Source organism: Manis pentadactyla, chromosome 6 (assembly GCF_030020395.1).
Source record: "Manis pentadactyla isolate mManPen7 chromosome 6, mManPen7.hap1, whole genome shotgun sequence".
NCBI lineage: Eukaryota > Metazoa > Chordata > Mammalia > Pholidota > Manidae > Manis > Manis pentadactyla.
This window is the reverse complement of record NC_080024.1, coordinates 135,170,998-135,196,005: the sequence shown is the minus strand read 5'-3', so window position 1 is coordinate 135,196,005 and position 25,008 is coordinate 135,170,998. Positions and strand designations below refer to the sequence as shown.

Below are 25,008 nucleotides of genomic sequence, written 5' to 3'. Positions count from 1 at the left end.
GAAAAAGTAGTCCACAGGGGAGTCTCACGGAGGAGTGCAGCTCCTGCTTTGAACCCAGTTCTCAAAGACACTATCCAGAAAGGAGAGTTTATCCATTCCTCCTAATAGTGTACTCAGATTACAGTGTTGAAAGGAAACAGAATTTCTCTAGGAAGGCAAACTTTACTAGCTATTTACTAGTTCTGAAAAACCACTTCTAGCCAGCTAATTCACGGATTTGTCTAAATTCATCTATAGTTTCTTGCTGGTGCCATTTGGGGAGTAAAATACTGAGTTTAAGATTCATTTTGTGTGTAAGTAAAGGTTTAACAAAACTCTTTTCTCTGTTACATGAGAAATTGGTGTTGGGTTGAGCTGCTGCTAGCTCTGCCCCCTGGCAATCTGAGGAAGGTGGAACTTCAGCTGTGTTACTTGTGACATTGCTGTGATAGAATGACATTTGATCGGTAAATTAAGCTTGGACTTGAAGGGCTATGAATGAACCATAAGTAACTGGTGGGAAGCCATAACTTGGACTTTCCTGAATGGAAAAACTTATAACCAGTCATGTCCTTCTCAAGGACCTCAAAGCTGAGACTGTCAAAAGAGGTATTGGTGTCTGTTTGTGACACGGATTTTAAACTAGGGTGACTATTGAATCTTCCCGCATCATCTCATTGTCTCATCTCTGAGCTATCATTTGAGGGGCCAGAGACTCTCTGAGACTGCTGTTGGGCTTCCTAGAGAGGACAGAAGCCTGTGCCAGTGCTGTTGGCATGCTCTTTTTGTTGTGCTTTTGTCTTTTTAATCTGATACAAGCATGCCTATTGTAGTCTTAAGTCTCTCAATATCTGGTTGGGTCTAAGGACATCACCCAAAATGGCCATTACAGTGCTAAAGTAATTATCTTCTTGCATCACATAAACATGTCTGTTTCAAGTTCCAGGGTAGGGGATATTCCTGGTTTTCCAAGATTTTTCCACAGCTTTGAATTACGGAACCATGCAATCTGTCCTTTTTCACTTCTTATTTCTAACCCACATCATCCCACTTATTTCAGTCTGCTCGTATTATGGCAAGTATATGTTCATCAAAACTTTTGCCTTCCTCTGGACCTTTTGAGTCCAGTCTCTCTCTCCATTTCTTCCTGTTTTTCTCTTTTTTTGGGGGGATTGTCACTTGAACTATGCACAAGATATATGTCAGGTCATCTATACCTACAAAATGTCAGGCAAAGTGCTGTCTAATTCCCATTACCTTTCTTCTTAATAGCCAATATTTTGTGTTTCTGAAACAAGACTAACCCAGAGTTTTGAGTTTTTCCCCACCTCTGGTCCTAGTTAAATCATCATGTTACAATACACATTTGGATTACTTATCTTTAAATGTTTGTTTAAACCATATCAGAAACCATTTGCTCCTTTTCATTTCACCATCATTGCTGGCTTTTATTGTATGATTGCTAAGCATTTACATATGTTATCTCATTTAATCTTTATTAAAGAAAACCTATGAGGTATATTTAATTTTCAGTTTACATATAAAGAAAGCAGCTTAGAAAGATAACTTACTCACAATCACACATTCAGAAAGTCATAAAGCCAGAAGTACCTCAACATAATAAAGGCCATATATGACAAACCCACAGCCAACATTATACTTAACAGTGAGAAGCTGAAAGCTTTTCCTTCAAGATCAGGAACAAGACAAGGATGCCCACTTTCCCCACTTCTGTTCAACATAGTTCTGGAGGTCCTAGCCACAGCAATCAGACAACACAAAGAAATAGCAGGCATCCAGATTGGCAAGGAAGAAGTTAAACTGTCCCTGTTTGCAGATGACATGATGTTGTACATAAAAAACCCTAAAGAATCCGCTCCAAAACTACTAGATCTAATATCTGAATTCAGCAAAGTTGCAGGATACAAAATTAATATACAGAAATCTGTGGCATCCCTATACACTAACAATGAACTAGCAGAGAGAGAAATCAGGAAAACAATTCCATTCACGATTGCTTCAAAAAGAGTAAAATACCTAGGAATAAACCTAACCAAGGAAGTGAAAGACCTATACTCTGAAAACTACAAGACACTCATGAGAGAAATTAAAGAAGATACCAATAAATGGAAACACATCCCGTGCTCATGGATAGGAAGAATTAATATTGTTAAAATGGCCATCCTGCCTAAAGCAATCTATAGATTCAATGCAATTCCTATCAAAATACCAACAGCATTCTTCAATAAACTAGGGAAAATCATCCTAAAATTCATATGGAACCACAAAAGACCCCGAATAGCCAAAGCAATCCTGAGATGGAAGAATAAAGCAGGGGGAATTACCCTCCCTAACTTCAAGCTCTACTACAAAGCCACAGTAATCAAGACAATTTGGTACTGGCACAACAACAGACCTATAGACCAATGGAAGAGACTAGAGAGCCCTGATGTAAACCCAACCATATATGGTCAATTAATATATGATAAAGGAGCCATGGACATACAATGGGGAAATGACACCTTCTTCAACAGCTGGTGTTGGCAAAACTGGACAGCTACATGCAAGAGAATGAAACTGGATTATTGTTTAACCCCATACACAAAAGTTAACTCAAAATGGATTGAAGACTTGAATGTAAGTCATGAAACTATAAAACTCATAGAAGACAACATAGGCAAACATCTCCTGAATATAAGCATGAGCAACTTCTTCCTGAACTCATCTCCTTGAGCAAGGGAAACAAAAACAAAAATGAACTCATGGGACTACATCAAACTAAAAAGTTTCTGTATGGCAAAGGACACCATCAACAGAACAAAAAGGCATCCTACAATATGGGAGAATATATTTATAAATGACTTATCTGACAAGGGGTTAACATCCAAAATATATATAAAGAATTTACATGCCTCAACACCCAAAAAGCAAATAACCCGATTAACAAATGGGCAGAGGATATGAAGAGACAGTTCTCCAAAGAAGAAATTCAGATGGCCCACAGACACATGAAAAGATGCTCCACATCACTAATCATCAGGGAAATGCAAATTAAAACCACAATGAGATATCACCTCACACCAGTAAGAATGGCCAGCATCGATAAAACTAAGAACAACAAATGCTGGTGAGGATGTGGAGAAAGGGGAACCCTCCTACACTGCTGGTGGGAATGTAAGCTAGTTCAACCATTGTGGAAAGCAATATGGAGGTTCCTGAAAAGACTAAAAATAGAAATAGCATTTGACCCAGGAATCCCACTCCTTGGAAATTACCCAAAGAATACAACTTCTCAGATTCAAAAAAACATATGCACCCTATGTTTATCGCAGCACTTTTTACAATAGCCAAGATATGGAAGCAACCTACATGTCCATCAGTAGATGAATGGATAAAGAAGATGTGGTACATATACACAATGGAATACTATTCAGCCATAAGAAAGAAACAAATCCTACCATTTGCAGCCACATGGATGGAGCTGGAGGACATTATGCTCAGTGAAATAAGCCAGGCGGAGAAAGACAAATGATAAATGATTTCCCTCATTTGTCAAGTATAACAATGAAGCAAAATTGAAGGAACAAAATGGTAGCAGACTCAGAGACTCCAAGAAGGGACTATTGGTTACCAAAGGGGAAGGGTTTGGGAGGGCGGGTGGGGAGGGAGGGAGAAGGGGATTGAGGGGTATTATGTTTAATACACATGGTGTGGGGGATCACGGGGAGAACAGTGCAGCACAGAGAAGGCACATAGTGGATCTGTGGCATCTTGCTGCACTGATGGACGGTGGCTGCATTGGAGTGTGGGTAGGGACTTGATAATGTCGGTAAATGTAGTAATCACATTATTTTTCTCATGTGAAACCTTCATAAGAGTGTATATCAATTATACCTTAATAAAAAAAAAAAAGAAAGAAAGAAAGTCATAAAGCCAGGATTCCAACCCAGGCAGTTTGGTGATAAAGCCCATGGTTGTAGTCATCATGCCTGACTGCTGTGCCCATTCACTGCATGGCCCTACAGTTCTCATTGGTTTGCCTATTCACAAACAGAAAACAGCTGATCTTATCCACAGACCTAGCTGTTTATTTTCTCCTTAAAAATCACTTCTAATGATGTAAAATCAGTCTTATTCCACTGATGGCGCAAATGAGGCTCCTTCATTGTCATGAGGCTGTTGATGTCCTTAAAAATATCTCCGAAGGACCATGTTATTTTTTGAAGACACAGGAGCACTTGCAAAGGATTTAAGCTACACCCACTTGAAACTTAGTCTCCTTTGGAAGAAGTAAAAAAACAGTGAAGGTGAGGGAAAAGAAAGGGCCTCACTGTATATCACACAGTATAGAACCATGTAGGAATAAAGCAGGGTGTTAAATTAGACTTATATCTTGTGCTCACTTTCCTGTCATTGTCTCAAGAGTAGGCCACTTACGGTGACACTTCAGCTGTGTTTAATAGGCAGTGAAATAGGTATTTTCAGGTAAACATTTGGCTATGTGCTGTTACGCACTTCTTAAACTAGATAAATAAATGTCTAAACATGTCTGAATACCTACTAAGTGCTAGGAATGAGGCTAAGTACCTTTATATACTTTATCTCTCTTATTCTTCTTAAACCAGTAAACTAGGTATTGTTATCCCACTTTACAGATAAGAAAATCAAGATGCTGAGGGGTTTCCCAGATGATTGTAACACATATCCCAGCCTAAGAATCATTCCCTTAGATAATGATTATGTATTTGCAGAAGGTTTATTGTTGCAGACTATTTGCACATGCACTGTCTCGTTTGACCCATGAACCGACCCTGTGAGGGAAGCAAAAGCAAGACTTGAGAGGAAAAACAGTTGCCCCAAGGTCACTTAGTAAGTCACTCAGCTAGGCCTTGACTCCAGGTCTCGTTATAAACTCCATGCTTTCAACATTCACTTGGATAAACCTAAATGATTCTAAATGAGCAGGTTTTTCAACTTTTTGTTGAGTACTGCTCTCCAGGATAGTGTTGGGCACAATGGCAGTTCATTCAAAAACATTTTAAACTCTTTTTACATATTTTGAAAAGAATGACATGATAAGGATATAAATAACTTCTCTACTTTTTGCCTCTTTCTGCACTTTATCTTCCCCTTCCTTCCCCGAAATGCCCCTGACATTTTGGCTTAAGCAAGCCTTTGCTGTTTCTTCTTCCACAGAGTTAACCTTGAAAACTATGTAGAGGAGACCATGAATGTACTGTTATTTTTAGCTGATGGGGAGTTGAAAGTTGATGTTTTTATTAACACATTCTGCAAGATTGAATATCTGAAAACGAAATGACTAACCTTGGAGCACTTCTGACTTCTGCAGGAGTTAGACACGGGTTTTTAAGGTGGCCAAATTTCTATTAGCCACTGGTATATGTCCCTCCTGTCTAACTCATAAGCTGATGTGATCTGGATGAATTAAGCAACAGGACAAAATAGAATTACCACACCAAATGAGAGATATGAAAGAAATTGCATGGCTGAATGTTAGTAGAGAGCAATGAATAATAGTTGTGTAGTGTGGTATAGGCAAGAACAATTTTTATCTCTGGACAGTGTATAATTCATGTTAGATTTTGTGTATTTCTGGAACTGACCATCCTTACCGAGCTCCAGACTAGTGCAGTCCCATAAATGTTGAGCAATGTTAAATCAGAATTATTTTCTTCAAAAATCAAACACAAAATGAATCAGCTCTTCTGCAGTCTCCCTTATCTCAGCAAATGACATCAATATCTACCTAGTTGCTTAAGGCAGAAGAAGAAGGAATAATTAGTGCTAGTTGGAATAGAGGTGGGAATTGCAAACCTAAAGAGCACAGAGAAGGCCTCTCTGAGACAGTGCATTTGAGCTAAGACATGAGGGAGGTAAAGAGTGAGCCATTCAGCTGTCTGGGGTCAGCACAGTCTAGACAAAGAGGACATAGAGGTAGGATCAGGGTATATCTATGCCTCTGTCTATAGCAAGAGGTTGACATGATTACTGATCATAACAAAAGATTTGGGTTTCCTAAGCTCACAGTTCTGTTCTACAGTATAACCCACTGCATGTACAGGGTCACCTAGTACTCTTCAAATCACCCCTATGCAAATAGGGGCTTGGGGAGCCAGTATAAAAATGCTAATGCTTCAGTTACTGCTATTGCTGTGACTTAAAAACTCTTCTTCATCACTGACCCAGAAATCTCCATCATCTTCCAGTATCCATGAAACTGTGACTGACTAACTTGTTAACTTGCAAGTAGGGTAGAATTCAGGACTCTTGACAGTTTTTGACAATGTGAAATAGTATATTATTTGAGGGTAGACCAATAAATTAAAGATGTATATTATAAACTCCAGGCAAGCCATAAAAAACAGAGATATAACTAGTAAGCCAAGATGGAGATAACATAGAATCATAAATTATATTCAGTCCAAAGACAGGCAGAAAAATCAAAATAAGTAATAGTAGAACAAATAGAAACAACAAGCAATGTGGTAGACTTCAATCCAGTCATGTCCACAATTACATTAAATGCCCCAATTAACAGATTTTGAGATTGGATAAAAAGATCTAACTATGCTCTGTCAATATGAAATTCATTTTAAATATAAAGACATAGATTAAAAGTAAAAGGGTGAAGTTTTCGTACACAAGCATTAATTGAAAGAAAGTTGGAGTGACTATATTAACAGCAAATAGACTTCAGAACAAGGAATATTACCAGAGCTAAAGAGGGACACCATGTAATGATAAAGGGATCCATTCACGAAGAGGACATAACAATCCCAAATGTCGATGTATCTTAACAACAGACCTCAAGATACATGTAGCAAAAACTGAGAATTGCAAGGAGAAATGGATAAATTCATAATTGTAATTGGAGAAGTTAACACTTCTTTCTAAATAACTGATAAAATAAATAGAAAATTAGTAACAATATAGAGGACCCAAACAATACTACCAATCAACTTGATTTAATTGACATTTATAGAACATCCTCCCAACATTAGTGCATGTGGAACATTCACTGAGATAGACCATATTTGGGGCCATAAAACCTTAAGAAATTTTTTTTAAGTCTTATAGAGTATACTCTTTGACAACATGAAATTAAGCTAGAAATCAGTAAGAAAGATATCTGGAAAATACTGCAGATATTTGAAAATTAAGCAGTGCACCTCTGAGTCGAAGTGAGGAAGTCACAAGGGAAATAGAACATATTTTAAAGTGGGCAAAACTGAAACTGCATATTTCAAAACCTGTGAGACCCAACTAAAGCTTTGAGGGAAATTTACAGAATTAAATATTTCTGTTAGATAAGAATAAACATCACTGATAAGATTCTACATTGAGAAACTAGGGGAAAAAAGGGAAAATTAAATCCGAAGCAAGAAGAAGGTAGGAAAATATGAAGACGTGAGCAAAAATCAATGAAACTGAAAAAGAAAGAGAGAAAATCATTGATACCAAAAGCTGATTATTTGGGGGGGGAAACATGTAAAATTGAAAAATCTGTAGCCAAACTAATCAAGAGGGAAAAGAAACAAGACACAAATTACCAATATCAGAAATGATAGAGAGGACATTGAAAAGATAATAAGAGAATATTATGAATAAGAATAAGTCTGACTATAAATTATATCTTAGATGAAATGGAGAAATCCCTTCAAAGACACAAACTTTCAAAGCTTACTCTTGAAAAAATAGTCCGAATAGTTTTATATCTTTAATAGATATTAAATTAGTACTTAAAATTTTCCAACAATGAAACCTTTAGGTCTAGATGGCTTCACCCTTGAATTCTCCCAAACTTTTAAGAAAGAAGTAATAACTATTTCAATACAGCTCCTCCAAATAACAGAAGAGGACATACTTCCCAACTTGTTTTGTTGAGGACATTATTACCCTAATGCCAATACTAGACAAAGATATTACAAGAAAAGAAAATTACAAAGTAATATTGTTCATGGATATAGACACAAAAATCCTCAATAAAATACTAGCAAATTGAATCTGACAGGATAGCATGATCAATTAGCATATATCCCAGGAATTCAAGGCTGGTTCAACTTTCAAAACCTAATTAATATAATTTACCACATTAATATACTAAAGAAGAAAAAAATCATATCTCCATGCAGAAAAAGCATTTGTGACAATTCAGTACTCTTTCATGATAAAACAAAAACTGTGGAAACCATGGAAACTTCCTCAATCTTAATACCGTTTAATTTTTCTGAAAATAAAACTAATACAAATTTTTCTCAGTAGATTTAGGTTTACATACCTAAGAAACTTATCAGGCTAGGTTTTGGGGAGGAAATCACTATTTTAAACCAACCAATTAACCTCCCTTCCAAATAATCCACATAAAGTCTATAATACAGCAGATGTTAAGAGTTATGCATAAATTCATCAATTAAAAATAGAACAGTTTTTAGTTGCCCTATAGCAATGTATTACACTTGTGGTGATCACACTGGTTTTAACTTGGAGGATTTCTGGGAATTTACTTTCAGTAGATTTCACCTCCTTTTCCTGTCTGGTTTGGATGAGATGACCTATGCCACCAAATTTAGTTCTTACAAAATGTTTAACTCTGCAAGGCATCAAATCAGGAAATGTAAACATATAACTACAAAGAAATGTTATTGATTGGATAGATTTCTGGTAGTAACATGCATGGGTTTTACTCTTAACAGACTACTTTCAAGTGTATTGTAATAGTTTCCTGTGTAGTAGATAGGGCAACTTCTTTATTTTATAAATGAAGATACATCATTTTAGCCATTAGGTTCACATTCCTTTCTTTTTAAGGCCTTTTTTTGAGAGTTACTTTTAAGCCTCAAAATTGACAAGTTTTAACCTTTAGCTTTCTCTTCCTACCTTCTGACAAGTGCCGTTCTCTAAATGGTATATAAGGACAAGGTGAGGTAGCACAAGAAAGCAGAATTCAGACTTAATTCATAGAATGGATAATCAGTCCTGAATATTCAGAGGTTGGCTCTAATTCAGCCCTTTACGGAGAGGACTGCATTTGGGAAAGCTAGTGAATTAAAAGCCAGGTTACTAGAAAAAATGGAATTATGATGGTTTGATTACCATGTGAGAAAGGCATCTACTGAAAATGCATCTCTTCCATCTACTTGTTGAAAAAATAACACTTTACTTTGCATTCCAGGTGATCACCTTCTTCAGCTCAAAGCTGCTACAAGCTGGAGCTGAGCTGTCTGTGGAACGGGTCTTGGAAATCATCAAGCAAGGGGTTGTTGCACTGCCCAAAGACAGGCTAAAGGTAAGACTGGTGAAAGGAACATACTGTTGTATCATTTGATGTAAATATTAGTGCCTGAGCAGGCTGCATTCAGAATCATACCACTTCCCCAGCACCTGCTCATTAAATATTGCTTTCTCTACTGTATACTGATACAGAGAATTGTCAGGAAGAAGGACTCTGATGGTTTTCCAAAAGAAAATAGCAAAAGAAGGACTGGTATCTTCATACAACTGCCTGTCCTATGAGTAACCACTGCATACACTATGAGTAAGTCATACACTATGAATTTTCAAAGGGCCTCATTTTATAAACCCAGTGAAATCAGTTGTCTTGTAGGTGTCAAGGGTTGATGGGAAAGTGGTGGCAGTGGTGGTGACAACAACGACTATACGTGTGGCTAACACACAGTGTTTACTCAGTGCTGTGTGGGGCTCTATGTGTGTTGTGTGTATTAACTCACTCAAGCCTCACAAACCTTTGAGGTAGGTAGTGTTATCAACCTAATTCTTTAAATAAGGAAACTAATGCACAGAATTGTTGTAACTTACCCCAAACCATACAATCAGGAAACAATGGAACTGGGAGGTTCATACCTGGGCAGTCTGGCTCCAAAGTCCATGCTCATAATCCCCACATTATTTACTGTATGCCTGGGTGTAGCCATGGAAACAGGAGCATTACATGGAAAAGGTTGGGGAAATGTCATGCTTTAAGAAGGCATTTACATTTCTGTGTTAGATGTGTTCCTGATGTGATCTCATGATATAAAGTACATATTTCAAGACTAATTTTTTCATAGGAAAACATATAAAAGGATATTTTGGTGGGGGCAGTGCATGAATGTTACAGCATTGTAGCATATTTTTACTTCAATACTTCTTTTTAATTTTTTCCTTCATTACCTCTAACTTTTTTAGAGTGCTTTTTCCTAAATTAACAACACAGGGCATCAGAGTCGATGTTTGGCCTTCACAGTGTTTTATCACAACTCACTTCTGTTCACTGTTTTGGGGGGCTGGGTTTTTTAGCATTATCACTAGAACCACTGCTTAATGAGTGCTTGAGAGATATTGTTGTAGGATATGAAAATATTTTCAGTTGTTATAACAGAGTTTGTAAAACAACAGTGCATTAGTCATCATACCATGTGAGGAAGTCCCACCGTAGGTAAACAGCAGTGAGTTTCCACAGTGCTGGGCAAAGATGGCAGGTGTTAATCTGTTTATCGGCTAAAATGGCACCACCATGTGGCAATAGGGTAAAAACTTACTACAGTTCACTGGACCCTCCAGCTTTAACTTTATTCCTAACAATTCTTCAAATGTAGGGAATTCATATTACTTCCATTCTTACATAAAGTAAGACTTTGTAGGGGTTTTTGTTGTGTGTTTGTTGTTGGTTTTGAGTTTTGGAGGAGGGGGGCACTACTTCAAATTTTCTTGAACAATGTCATGTGAACCAGTACAAAATCCATAAAGATTAGAGTGGCTGCTCACAGGAAGTGATGGATCTTGGTGTCTAAGCTAAGTCAAGAACAAGGTAGAACTGTTAGGAGGCTGTAAGAAAGGATAATGCACAGGAGGCAGAAGAGGGGGGACTAATGTAATGAGATTTAAGAACTGGCCTAGTGGGAGTACTAGAGAAAGATGTCAAAAGTGGAGCAGATCTCGGTGATGATGCAGTTTGGGTTAGGCCATGAGTGGGGGACTCAAGTGCTGTTGATGTGCATGAAAGTCAGTATGACTGAGCCAGTTAATGAACTGAAAGTCGAGGGTGGCTCATGTACACGGGCATCATAGTCTCTCAGGATGCGAAACCACGGGTGGAGGGAGAGAATGTGAGCCAAATGCTGCAGTAAAGGTACATGGTCTGGAAGTCAGTAGGTGGAAGCTACACAGACTAGAAGAAGCTGGAAGCAGCCTCATAAGAGCAGAGCTTTTTGCTGAAGGTTAGAGGAATAATAGCCAGGAAACAACAAAGAAAGCAAAGAGGACCTCAGTCCCACCTGCAGACCCTGAAGCCTGGAGTGTGAAAGAGGCAGCAGCCTCTACTTCCTGAGGTTCCAGAGAATGAGAGTCCCAACGGGGGAGCCAGATTTCAACCAAAGAAGAAGAGGGAAGATTCAGTGCAGGGAAGGAAATGTAGAAAGCCATAATAACCATGGAATGGGGCTTGAAAAAGGCACTCTGGAATATGGGAGGGAGGGAGGGACGGACGGAAGAACAAGATGCTGGGCCAGGGGAGGGAAAGCACAAAGCAGAATGGGGACAAAAGTACAGGCGACCATGGCCGACGGGAGGGACTTATGTTTGAGTCTGTCACAGGTCTGCCTGGCTCTGCTCTGCTAAATGTTGTGTGGCTCAGCAGTGCAAGTGGTTCGGTGTGCTACCAGTGAATGGGAGCTGTCTGTACTAGGCAATTCAGAGCAAACTTTTGGATTTCCCAAAGACAATCTGGAAAACTTAAAATCACCGAAATTGTGAAAGAACAAAGAGAGTGATTAGAGGAACTCAACACTGTTGTTATTAGTCTTAAAAGCAAGATTTGAGCAGAAGAGACTTTGTCTTCAAGTACTGGAAGAATTGTTTATGAAGCAGATTTAGACTTTTTATGTGTGGTCTCAGGAATTGCACCAACAGGTAGAGCTTTTATACAGAAGGACCTGTATTTCAGTCCCATATAAGGAAGAACTTTCTAATGGATGAAATCGTTTAGATATAGGCAACATTTGGGAAGTGATGCATTCACTCTCACTGAAGAGGTTAGAGTAATAGGCCGATGGCCACTGGGCAGGGGGCAGTCGGTTTGATCTTGGATGCAGCTCTCATCTGTTGGCACTAGCTGGCTCGAGGAGTGAATGGAGAAGATTGTAGGCCTGAGTTCAGGGTCAGCAGGGGAGAGTGTTGAGATCATTAACAATGGCTGCCATTGGCAACAAGGACAGAAAGTAAGGAACACATGTGATTGTTTGCAATTCTGATTGTAAAGACTCACATCTTGGTTGGGAAATCCAACTGTGTGACTTTTAAGAGGCTTTCCATTTCTAAGAGTATAATTCTGTCTTAATGTGTTACACAATTGTTGTTCTCCACAAAACAGAAAATTGCAAAATTGCATAAATTATTGACAACAGGTCTCTCAGAAGATGCAAGAAATAATAAGAAAAACTATTAATCTAGGGATTTTTTTAATGGGGAAAAAGTTTATTTATGACAAAAATGTCACCTTTCAGTTCATAATGGCAAAGGGCAAAGTCAGATCTGTATGCTAAAGGAAACAAATTGCTAAAAGTTGGATATGGCTCATAACAAGAAAAAACAGAACAATTCAGAAAGGATACAAAACTAAAAAAACAAAAAAGTGCTGTCTAAGCACTGATTGTCCTATGCAAACAAATATGAGAGCTACTTTTGTACAGGAGTATCACCCCCTTCTCCAGCCTCCTCTCTATCATGGAGAAGAAGCCAGAATCCATTTCCCAGAATCTTCCTCTCTGTGTAGTTCTGGGTCAAGAGTCTGTCAGAGAAAGGCACTTGCATGCAATGGAGAGGCTGAAGACAAGAAGAAGCCAGTATTCTCCCGAGGCAGCGCCTGCCCTTCTCCTGGTTTGGTGGTGTAGACGGCAGAGCTCATCGATGGCACTCCAGAGATATTGGGGTTTGAAGTGACTTGCATTGGACCTCTGAGAACCATCCTCTGCAGTGCTATAGACTGTGTTCTGTTGCAGCTTCCCTGATCTTTGCTTACTTTACCCATTCCAATAGTTGCATAAACCTCTTCTGTCAGGAAAATAAAACCCCTGATTTCAAACAGAAAGGAATTTAATATACGGACTTCAAAAATAGTTGAAAGGACTAGGAAAGCCAAATTTGGGGAAAACTGCTAGAAGTAGCAGTAATGTCATCACCAACGATCTGGTCTGCCTGCAGCATCTACATGGGGGTCTGCAGGAAAATTACTAGAAGCCACTGGCGGAACTGCTTCCGCTGAAGCTCACAAGCCTGACCAACACTGTTAACAGAGCCACAGTGACCTCTTTTTCTCTTCTATCTTCCAAAATACATGCAGATGCCCCTCATTGCCACAATCTAACCCACAGCCCTGCTACTGGAGATATTCTAGGAAATGTAGTTTCTAGGCTTCCAGTCCCTGCAATGCAGGGGTTGAAATGGGGAGAAATGAAATGGAAGGGGGAGAAAGATGCTTGAGTTGCCAACAAACCATGTGGCATAGGATCAAGAAGCGCCTTGATGGACATGGGTTTTTAAAAGGATACGCACAAAGGACAGAAGGCCAAATGTAGCGGAGTGGCAGGAACTTACACAAATGTTATCAAGACACTGAAATTAGAAAGAGACTTGGAGGCTTTGAGAGGAGAGGGGAAAGGAAGTAAGTCGTGGGCTTTCAGCACGGGGACAACAGACGAGATTGCTGACTGGTTGGTACATTTTCCCCATGTTCAAATGCGAGTTTGTTTATTTTATCTTCTCCAGTGAGAATAATCCAAACTGGAAAAGAGTCTATCCTTTACATAAAATTGAAGCCAAGATAAGTAAATGAATGATAAAAGAGCGGCCAGCCCTTTTAATCTTAAAGCCTAGATAAACAATTTTTCAAGTTGCTGAAAGATGTAACCTGTCAGTAAAATTCAAGAAATCAAGCTTCCATAATAATAATAATAATATTCCTGTAAGACACTGGTCTGAGCACTTTATAATGCTAGGAATTGGCACTGTTATTACCTTGATTTTCTTGATGAAGCAGCTAAAGCACACAGTTAAATAACTGCCTGCGTGCTAAGCTGGCTTCAGACCAAGCTGTCTGTCCCCTGGGTCTGTTTTGTTCACCACTGTAGGTGCCCTATTTGTTCCATGTTGATAAGACCACCCTAGGGATGTCTGGCTCCGTCCGGGTCATGTTAGTAAACTAGGCTGTGTGCAGAAGCAGGTGAATTTATAGTAAAGACCCTGTAAATCACATAAGGTGAGGAATAGGATATCTCACCTGGAGAAGAGAGGACTTCAGGAAAACCTAAATACTGGGTTCGACTACTTTAAGGATTATACTGTAAAAGAGGAATTAAGCATTTCACTTTATGCCATAAGACAATGCGTATAAATTGAACCAAAACAGGTACTAGTTTAACCTAAGGAAATCTTTCCTGACAGCTGAAGTTGCTTAGCTGTCCATGTGTGGCCCCATGAAATAGTAAAGTATTCACAATAAAGTCTGGATGCTAAATGTAGGAAGAGCACCAGATGGCAAGGGAGCTCAAATCCATACCATAGGGAAAACGGTTGAAAGAATTTCTAGTATAAAAGTTTTTTCACAAGATGATCCCAAAGATTTCTTGGAATTTTTAAGAGTCTAGGATCCCTTCTTCTAAAATTCCATGAAGAATATTTGTAGAGCAGTGCTCTAGTAACATCCTCCTCCTATTCAAAAATACCGAGAGGTCAGTGTCTTCTTGCTCCCAGTTAAAGTATGGAGTCCTTGGATGGAATTAGACCGTCCACAGCCTGACCCCAACTGCCGACCCGGCTTGTTCTCCATACATCCCTCTGTCCAGCCAGTGCTTCAGCCACCCAGAACTCTCTCTCTGCCATCCAGTCCTTCCTGCAGTTTTGGATTTGATCACCCAGTTCCCTCTTCCCAACATACAATCCCCTCTGCACCCCCAAACTCCCACCAATCCTTAGCTTTATGCTTATCTAAATTCTGAGCATTCATTAAAGACCTAGACAAATTTAACACCTTTTATGAGGCCTTTCCTTTTATTCCTCAATCTACAAATGCCTCCCTCCTCTAAATACACGTAGGAGGTTTCTCCAGTGAGAACTCACTATGCATCTCTTTGTAATCAATTGCTTTCTTGGGAGTGAGACTTGAGGACTTTGCTAATCCTGTTTCTCCTCAGACTTTTTGCTCACTGATTTTATTATCCATCAGTGGATCTTACCTACACAGTTATTACTGTGTTGTTTACCTAATGATAAATTTGTATTCTATAGGTTGTAATTCAGTGCTGTAATTTATTTATTCTCTTCCTCGCTTGTTTTAGCTTTGGCCAGTGGGAGCTCCTCTAGGTTGATTCCTGTGTCCTTTGGTGTGCCCCCACCTTGTTTTGAACACTTCTTTACTTTCTGGTGTCACAAGATGCTCCAGACTCATCTTGTATTTTTCCTGTCCCAGTCCTGGAGTCAACCACTTCTCCAGTGACTGTTGGGGTTTTTTTTTTTAATGGTATTTAGGAGACAAGATTTGGGTGCTAGGCTGCCTTTTTGGAACTTTATGTACCCTTCCATTTGCCTATTCTTTCCCCATCTACTTTCCATGGACAGTGAATGCTTCTTCATCTGCTGTAACATCCAGGTACTTTTCTTCTTATATATCCATCCCTCCCCTTATGATAAACGTTTGCTCTTTTCTTTTGGCTTATCTCTTACTAATTCTGTCTTCAGTCCATTTTTTTCCCCACTTACTCCAATCTTAGGCTTTATTTTCTATGAGCCCCTTCACGTTATGAAAATTAATTTCATAAGTTGACTGTAATACTTGCCTTAAAGTATAATGAATTATAATATATAGGCTCTATGTTTGAAAGTTAATATGTTCATTTACTATATATACTGTGTTGAGAAAAAAAGTGTCCTTTATATTTGAGATAGTAACATAAATGAAAATATAACTCTTTGTTTTCCAGGATTATGGTTACATTAATTGATCTGTGGGAGGTCCAAGGCCAGTTAACTCTTATTTAAAGCAAGATCCTTTTGAGGTCAAGATCATGCATAAATCCCTTAAGTGGGCCAGTTAGTTTTATTGTGAAACATAGCAAGAAACTGTACCCCTGCCTCCAGTTTACCATCTCACTCAGTGGTTGTGGGAGGGACAGATGATAAAAGATGGATGATTCAATTTAAAAAAAACAAAAAACAAAAGGGAAGAAAGATGTCCCCAGTACTAGAAAAGAAACTAAAATTATATTTACTCACAGATGGTGAGTCATCCTCAGTTGGTTTAAATGATAGCACATTATTGCCACAGATGTTAGGAAAGAAAGGGCTGTTTGTCTCTATAATCAAGCCTTATCTCAATTATTTTAATCATCTTTTTGGATTGAGTGTTTATAATAAAACGAATCACTTAAAACCTCTAGAGTTTAATTCATAGAATACTGCCTTATCTAAAGTTGATTGAAAATTCAAGCTGTGTGTTGAATAATATTTGTATTATACCATATGACAGCACATTATAGCCTTTTGGGTGGCTCACTAATATATACTGATAAAATAATTGTCGGGTATGTAATAATAGCTTTGTATGCAAGGTTGATGTAAAAGAAGTTATTTCAAATTGGAAATGCTGTTTTAGCAAGTTCTTTATGAAGTGTGGAGTGGTATGTACTTACTGATTTGTTCTTTCTTAAAATATAATTAAACATTAAGAAAATTCAGAGTTCTTTCCAACCACCTTTTGTGTTAAGAGAAGTATGACTCTTACTCCTGAGAAATTAGCCAGCCAATGTCAACTGAAGAAGATGAGCCAAAAGATTTTGAAGTTTCCCTTACATTATAGAACTGAAGCCAGAAGAAGAATTCTTCCAATTTTGGACAAGTAACCATTAAGATCTGGAAGCCCATAGTTTAGTAATTGACTTTCAACCAAATAAAATATTTTTCAATCAAATGTTATTTGACATAGCCTTCTAAAATATTTGTGTAATATCCTGTGTGGGAATATATACTCTTTGGATAAATCTGTCTATATAGTTAAACAACTTGGCTGTTCAGAGTAAATAGTATTAATGTCATTCTAAACATCCTCTTCTTACTGCTGTTCCATGAAGTCTGGGAAAAGCAATACCAGGTAATTAGATTTTTCGGACCCTCCTGCATAAACAGAGACTTAGAGCACAGGCTCTGAAATCCTAAATTGCTTATTTCTCCTTTAGGGTTTGGAAGGAAATAAATACAGTTAGTATGTCCTCTGGGAACTGAGTTAGAAGCCACAGCTCAAAGTTCTCACTGTCTGCGTCCACAACGGAGCATGTTCCTGGCTCCCATTTTACTTACTGGTGAGCAGTTTGAATGTCATGGTGGCGGATCAAAATTCACAAAGGCCTGTGCTAGTTCTCATACCATTACCAATGTGCCTCATATTTGATTATGTAACGTCTCTAGGTTCTCTCTTTTCTTCAGTTTTGTGAATTGTCTGTAATTTGAGGATTAAGAAGTTTATCTAGCATTCAAGAATTAGGTCATACTTTTCAGGGAGAATTAACCAGAAATAATTTCTCTTTTAGTGTAAATAGGAAACTGTTGAATAATATGTTATGGGCTTTAACTGAACCTTTCATTTCATTTACTTAACACACTTGATAAATCATAGGAATTAAAAGTAGATAACCATTTTCATGCTAATGATTTTTAAAGCTTTTATTTTATAGTCATCTTATGGATCTCCAGAGCAGACTCCTCATGCCAGCCCAAGGTACCCACCTGCTATGGGAGGGTCCCACCTCAGAGGAACAGCACTCGACATGTCCACAGATGTCCTTACACATCTGCTGTCTCATGTGTCTCTACCCGTAGAAACCTGACTCTCCAACTCCTAAGTGCTGTTAGACACTAAGTTGTATGATTTGTAAATATTTCCCAAATGTTTCCTTTCCCTCCACATCACCATGATGCCTGTTTGCTTCTCCATGTCTCACACTGTCCAGCCCCACAGCCTGTAACTGGCATCCCACCTTGCGTAGTCTTCCTCCCCAGGCATCCTTAGCCCTGTAGCCAGGCATCTCACTTTGCTGCCTGCTCTGATCCAACACACAGGGCCCTTCATAGCCTAGCTCTTAACTTATCTTTAGTTCTTTTTTACCCTGTGGAGCCTGGGCTCCAAACTGCTGGCAGATCTCCAAATGGCCAGTATCTTTATACATTTGTGCCTTAACACATGTTGCTCCTGCCTTCTTTCTCCTTTCCTTCCAGCTTCTCATAGCTTCATGTCTTGTCTGTCAGATGAACTGTTCATGTTTCCAAGTCACAACACATGACTCCTTTTCCCTTTCTGTGAAGCCCACCCTGATTCACTGAGGCAGCCTCAGGTCATTCTGTCTCCATGGTCCTCTGGGCCCTTATACGTCCCTGTATGTCCTTCTATTATAGCAAAAAGCATTCCATAGTGTCTAGCTTAGGGCCTAGAACCAAATCATTTAATACATATTTGTTGCGTAAATTAACTTCTCCACTCCACTCTGCCCCTGATTCCTTATGTCTCTCTATCCTCTCAGCCAAAATACTGATTCCTCCATTGGTCCTTCAACTCTCCTTATTATCTATCATAGAGCATTAGAGCAAAGCATCAAAATGCCTTAATAAAAAGTGAGGATTTTCTCCTCCCAAGGACCCCTCAGCCTAGACGCTGGGGTGGAGGATTAGAGCCATGCACTCTTACACTAAGCCCAGCTGGGTTCCCTTTACTTTGCCCCATTTCTACCCTCGTGTATTTGCATCTCAGAATTTATTCATTCACCTGTTTCTTTACTTAATTTTCATCATCATCATATATATTACATATAACATACAACTAATATATTATAATTTTAAAATATGGTATGTTTATTTCATCCACAACTAGTCCACTTTGAACATGACAATGCTTAGGGCATTGTTGGGGAAATAGAGGTGTATAAGTCACCAACCCTGCCCTCAAAAAATACCACATTTCAGGAGAGAAAAGATGCACACTTGGAAAGATCACTAATAGATCAGGGCAGTTTGTGCCATATATTGAATGAACGGTGTAGAAGTTACGTTCTGGAGGAGGTCAGAGGAAGGAAAAGAGACATCACTTGGAAAGTTTTAAGGGGAAACCTGGATTTGATATCTGTCTCGAAGGGTTGGTATGGTTTCCATAGAGATAAAAGAAGAGAAATCCAGGCAGAGGAAATTTATGGGCATGTAGATAAGACCCAAGGGAAGTTCAAGGCATAGTGTCCATCTGAAACAATAGGACTCCCATGATTTCCTCCACCAAATTAATGTGGTTTCTGTTATTTAATGACACACTAATGTCATTAGACTATTGGCTCTCAAACTTTTTTGACCACCACCCATGGTAAAAATGTATTTGTACACATTTATATACAATCGAAACAAGTTTCATGAAAAAAGTTGCATTTATCCTTAGTAAATGTGATAGGCTCTGGTAGTTCCTATTCTATTTCTTTTCTATTTTTTTAATTGCCAGTCAGACCTAGTAAATTAATGGCCCACTATCATTTAGTGACTCAATTTTTAAAAACAACTTATGAGATCACTTTCCGATGTGGTCCTTGTGTCAACAGCATCGGGATCCCATAGGAACTTGTTAGAGATGCATGTTCTCAGGCCCCACCCCAGACCTCCTGAATTAGAAGCTCTGGGGCTGGAACCCATATTCTGTGCTATAACAAGCCCCCCAGGTGATTTCTAATGACAGCTCATGTTTAAAATGTACAGCAACAGGTAATTCCTCCAGACACACCATCACTGCCCACCCTGAGGACTTCTGCATTGGCTTTGCCTCCTGGCCTCAGTTGCTCTCCCCAAGATACTGCGCACCTCACTCCTGTACCTCCTTCAAACCAATCATTACTCACATAATCAAGTAAAGCCTATCTGTCCACCAGGCCTGCTCTGACCTCCCTGTTTAAATTTCAGCACCCCCACACCCCTAACTCTACTTGTTCCACTCTACTTGTATTTTTTCTTGTTTCACGGCATTTATCACCTAGCATACTGTGTAACTATTTATTATTATTCCAGATAATGTAAGCTCTAGGGGTACAGAGGTCCTCACATTTCATTCCCCTGATGTACCTGGAAGCATATCGAGCACATAGTGGGCTCTTTAATATTTGCTGAGCAGCAGGGAGGCAGGCAGAGAAGGATGGGCCTGCTGGCCACTGAGTGGTGGTCTGAGACACTGCTCCAGGGGAGCACTCTTCTGTGGGGAACAGCTCTCCATAGACTCGTGCAGGGTGAGCTTCATGCCAAAATACTAGAGAGGAGCTAAGCTAAGAGTGCAGGTCCTGGGCATGGTGTTAGAACAGTTACAATTTTTAAGCCTATAATATTATTCCACACTCACATTCTTACAGCTACAAAACCCGGATCTGAAGACCTTCACTTTAGTACTTCTCATCAGTAAGTCAATTCTGACTCTTTCTCAGAAGGTAGAGAACAGTGCGGAACTGTTGGCCTTCTATGAAGGTCCAGTGAAGAGTCACTCTACTTTTTTCTGATTGATTTCTCCCTACTTGTCCCAGTATACACAGAGCATGCTTTCATATTTGTCACAAAAACTGATAGGCGCCTGAGCCTCCTCACTTCTGACTGAGAAAGTTGAAGAGCTCTAATACCTGCCATTGTCCCACCAGCCCAGCAGTGTAGCTTCCTTTTCAGATTAAATCTGCTGCTAGCTTGTTACTACTTTAATTGTACAAATAGCCTTGTTGACTTTTTTCCTGTATCTTTTTTTTAAAAATTATTTTAGACTTAATTTTTTTTCTTACTGTTTTCTCTCTCTCTTTTTTTGAATATCACCATCTTAATTCCTTTTTACTTTAAGGTGGAGACTAGGAAGCACTGAGACTAAAAGGTAAAGCTCTGCTGGGCTTCTATCCTAAAAACAAGGAAACCAACTGTATTTCCACCAAAGTATCTCCCAAAACCAACACAATCTCTGCAGGAGTTAGACAGTCAGAGTGGCCCTCCCTCCCGTTCTAAGCCTCATTGAATCTCTTGGCCAGTAAAGACAAAAATCAAGTCTTGGCACCATAAACACAAGCTCATTAGTGGTTCGGGAAACTGCTGGAATAATGCTGGCACCTGATTTGGGGGCCATTCAGTCCCGGTTTTAAGGACTATCTTGTGAAATACATGATGTACAAGTCACCAAATCTACACATTGAGAAGGAAACAAATAGGAAATCTTAGCCAAGGACAGGTAGTTCCTCAGTTGAATCCCTCAGAGCAGTTTTTTCAGGACAAGGACTGTAGGAAGCACAAAAGAAATTCAATGATGTTGGCATTAGAATCCTGTCTGCATTAGTCTTAACTTAAGAACAAACGTGGCCACACTGATTCTCCTTCCTGCAAGGTGAGGATTCCAGGAGTCACCTGGAGCCCTGTTGTCAGGTGCTGGGTTCTGCATCCCTCCTCGGATTCTGAGTCAGTGGCTTGGAGATGACCTCAGGAATTTGTCCCTGAAGTAGTTCTCTAAGTGGTCCTGATGATCTACAACACTGGGGAACCATTATTGAATGGCCTGGTTTTCTCCAATTTCCTGCCCTTATAAAAACAAAGGAGATGATGGCGAGGGCTAGCAGTTAGCCTTGTAGCACTTGGCTGTTTATCTTCCTTTCCCACAAAAGACAGAAAGCTTTCACTTCATGAACCTTAAAATAGACTTCTTAATGACTCTAGCATCTTACTCTGCTGATGGATAGTGATTGCAGTGGGGCGGGGGCTGGATAATATGGGTGAGTGTTGAAACCACAATGTGGCTCATGTGAAACCTTCATAAGATTATATATCAATGATACCTTGAAAAAAAAAGACTTCTTTTACACATAACCCAATATACAATACTCCAATTACTTTCTAAATTAGACAACTAGTGGCAAAAAATTAAAGTCTGAGGTCTTTCAAAATGTTGTATCTGCTCTCCAGTCTGACATAAGCATCCCTCTTTTGACTCAGCTCCTTTTTCTTTGTTTTTTATCTTCTGGTTACATTTATTGAGCACTTATGTGCCAAGCCCTTTGATAGGTATTTTTATACAGATATTCTCATTTAGTGTTATACATGGTATAAGGATCATTTACATTTCGCAAGTGAGGAAACAGGCTAAAGAGAATTTACATGGCTTGTCCATAATTATTTTCATCCATCTTACCTGTGAGCCATAAATTTCAGCAGTTCCATCTTTCAAATCTTGAGTGTATGTCTCCTGCTAACTCACAATCCTATTTGCCCATCCAATCCCTTTGTTTAAAGTATTCATAACCCACCTAATCAAATTCTTAGCTTTGACAGTATCTGTTACATAATGTTGCAGAGTAATCTTTAAAATGGTTGAAGTTATACCCATTGCTACTGTATGGAGTACCCAGAACATACACAGAGTTGTACATACACAAATTCTCATGTATGATATCGAGATTGCTCTGCACATGTAGTGGCGTCATGTCAAGCCATTTTTGATAAACAATCTAACCCATGGTATTCATTATAATGTCTTAGATTATTTTTGTTTAATTAAAATATAGATTTATAAGCAGTTCATAGGATTTTTCCTTCCTTATAATAGATAAGAAGTAAATTAAGCCTAACTCTTACTTTGTAATCCCAGAATATAAAAATTTAGTTTTTATTTTCATTACATCTTTGATACAGTCATGAAAACTAAGAGACTTAATTGAAAAGTGATAAAAATCTGGTTTTTCTGTAGTAAAAGAATCTTTGCCCAGTTCTCCAAACTGTTGTTCCAATGACTTAGAGAGACAAATTCACAAAAGGAAGGGCAGCTGTGGAAAATGTTGATATTCCTCCATTGAAAAGGAAACACGAATCCTTGTGATTTTATCTTTAAGTCTCTTCTGTTCTGATAGAATTTTTTCTTTGATATGGTCAGAAATCTGTGATTCACCAATTAGAACTTCCTAAAGAGAGATTCTGCTAAGGTGGTTAAAACTAGAAGCAGTTATCATTATTCATCTGTCCCCATCTTGACTCTTCTATTAGGATGGCTGTATGAAAGCTCCTGAGATTGTTTCATTCCTCTGTAGTTACTGTTCAAGTCATTGACTGCAGTCCTTACAAAGCATTTTATAATGTAATTGTGCCAAAAAATAAGAGCCCTCAGATAGATGCAAAATTATTTTTAATGGATAAGTGAAGAATGGATTATTTTGATAAACATGACTAACATTATCTATAATAATTTCTTTTGTGGGTTCTGATTATTAGTATTCTACACATGTTTCTTTTTTTTTTTTTTTTTTAAATAATTATTTTTTATTGAAGGGTAGTTGATGCACAGTATTACATTACATTAGTTTCAAGTGTACAACACAGTGGTAGAACATTTATATACATAATTCGAGGTTCCAGCTATCACCCTACCAAGCTGTTACAATATCTTGACTATATTCCTTATGCTATACATTACATCCAGGTTACTTATTTATTTTACCATTGGAAGTCTGTCCTTTTTTTTTTTTTTTTTTTTTTTTTTTTGTGAGGGCATCTCTCATATTTATTGATCAAATGGTTGTTAACGACAATAAAATTCTGTATAGGAGAGTCAATGCTCAATGCACAATCATTAATCCACCCCAAGCCTAATTTTCATCAGTCTCCAATCTTCTGAGGCATAACAAACAAGTTCTTACATGGAGAACAAATTCTTACATAGTGAATAAGTTACATGGTGAACCGTACAGGGGCAGTCATCACAGAAACTTTTGGTTTTGCTCATGCATTATGAACTATAAACAGTCAGTTCAAATATGAATACTCATTTGGTTTTTATACTTGATTTATATGTGGATACCACATTTCTCTCTTTATTATTATTATTTTTAATAAAATGCTGAAGTGGTAGGTAGATACAAGATAAAGGTAGAAAACATAGTTTAGTGTTGTAAGAGAGCAAATGTAGATGATCAGGTGTGTGCCTGTAGACTATGTGTTAATCCAAGCTAGACCAGGGCAATAAAACATCCACGTATGCAGAAGATTTCTCTCAGAACAGGGGGGGTGAGGTTCTAAGCCTCACCTCTGTTGATCCCCAATTTCTCACCTGATGGCCCCCCTGCGACTGTGCCTGTCTTAGGTTGTTCCTCCCTTGAGAAATCTTACCCGTCTCTGGCTAACCAGTCATCTTCCGGGGCCATACAGGGAAATGTAGAGTTGGTAAGTGAGAGAGAAGCCTTATTGTTTGAAAAGGTTAGCTTTTTACTTCTTTGCATATTTATGCCCTGTGGCTTCTATGCCCAGCATTTGTCTTGAGGTATCTTTACCACTTGGAGGAGTTATGATACTCGGTAAATTTGATATGAGGCACGAATTCTATTTAAGGGTTGTAATTAGGAAGGAAGAAGAAAACCTATAGAAGTAGCAGGCGGAAGAAAACATGGGAAGATTGATTATTTCTTTGACATATCTTCTTGTAGAGTAACTTCAGCGTATATAGGTTTTAAGCTACTACTTAAATTGCGCACACACATTAACATAATAGGAGTATAGTTACATAACCAAAGCATATCTGTAATTACCAGCCATCTCCAGTGAAACCAAGAAAACCATTAAGGCACCTTAGGCATTTGTGAAAACTTATCTATGATATGGTGGATATTGTCCAACTGAACTTGAACAGTCTGAGAGAAATCAGACAAATTAAAACAACCCATTCCTGGGGACTGTTCACATGCCATATGTTCTTTTAACAGTAAATAGTCTGTAGTTGTAAGAGTTTGGAGCGCTACAATTTGCACTTCTCCAAATTCTTGGTTGAGTTCCAACAGTATAGATCCAGTCAAATTTGTTGTTTTACTGTATGCACAGGCCAGCTTAGATATCTCCTTCCTCATTCCCATGGCAAGTCCAGGAACTGGTGGGATGAGTGCATCTACAGCTGTAGCAGTGCGTGGATCTTTGTTGGGGTTTTTTGATGATCATCTTCTGGCATGA

The 25,008-nt window shown here is 38.6% G+C and overlaps 1 protein-coding gene across 4 annotated transcripts in view; it reads left to right on the top strand.

The window, feature by feature from the left end:
- DYM (dymeclin) overlaps window positions 1–25,008 on the top strand; it is a 439,846-nt gene that overhangs the window by 375,143 nt on the left and 39,695 nt on the right. For all 4 annotated transcript variants that reach the window (XM_057504164.1, XM_057504163.1, XM_036918624.2 and 1 more), the window contains one exon: window positions 9,173–9,286. In XM_057504164.1, coding sequence (XP_057360147.1) covers window positions 9,173–9,286 — 114 coding nt within the window. The remainder of the gene's footprint in view (window positions 1–9,172; window positions 9,287–25,008) is intronic.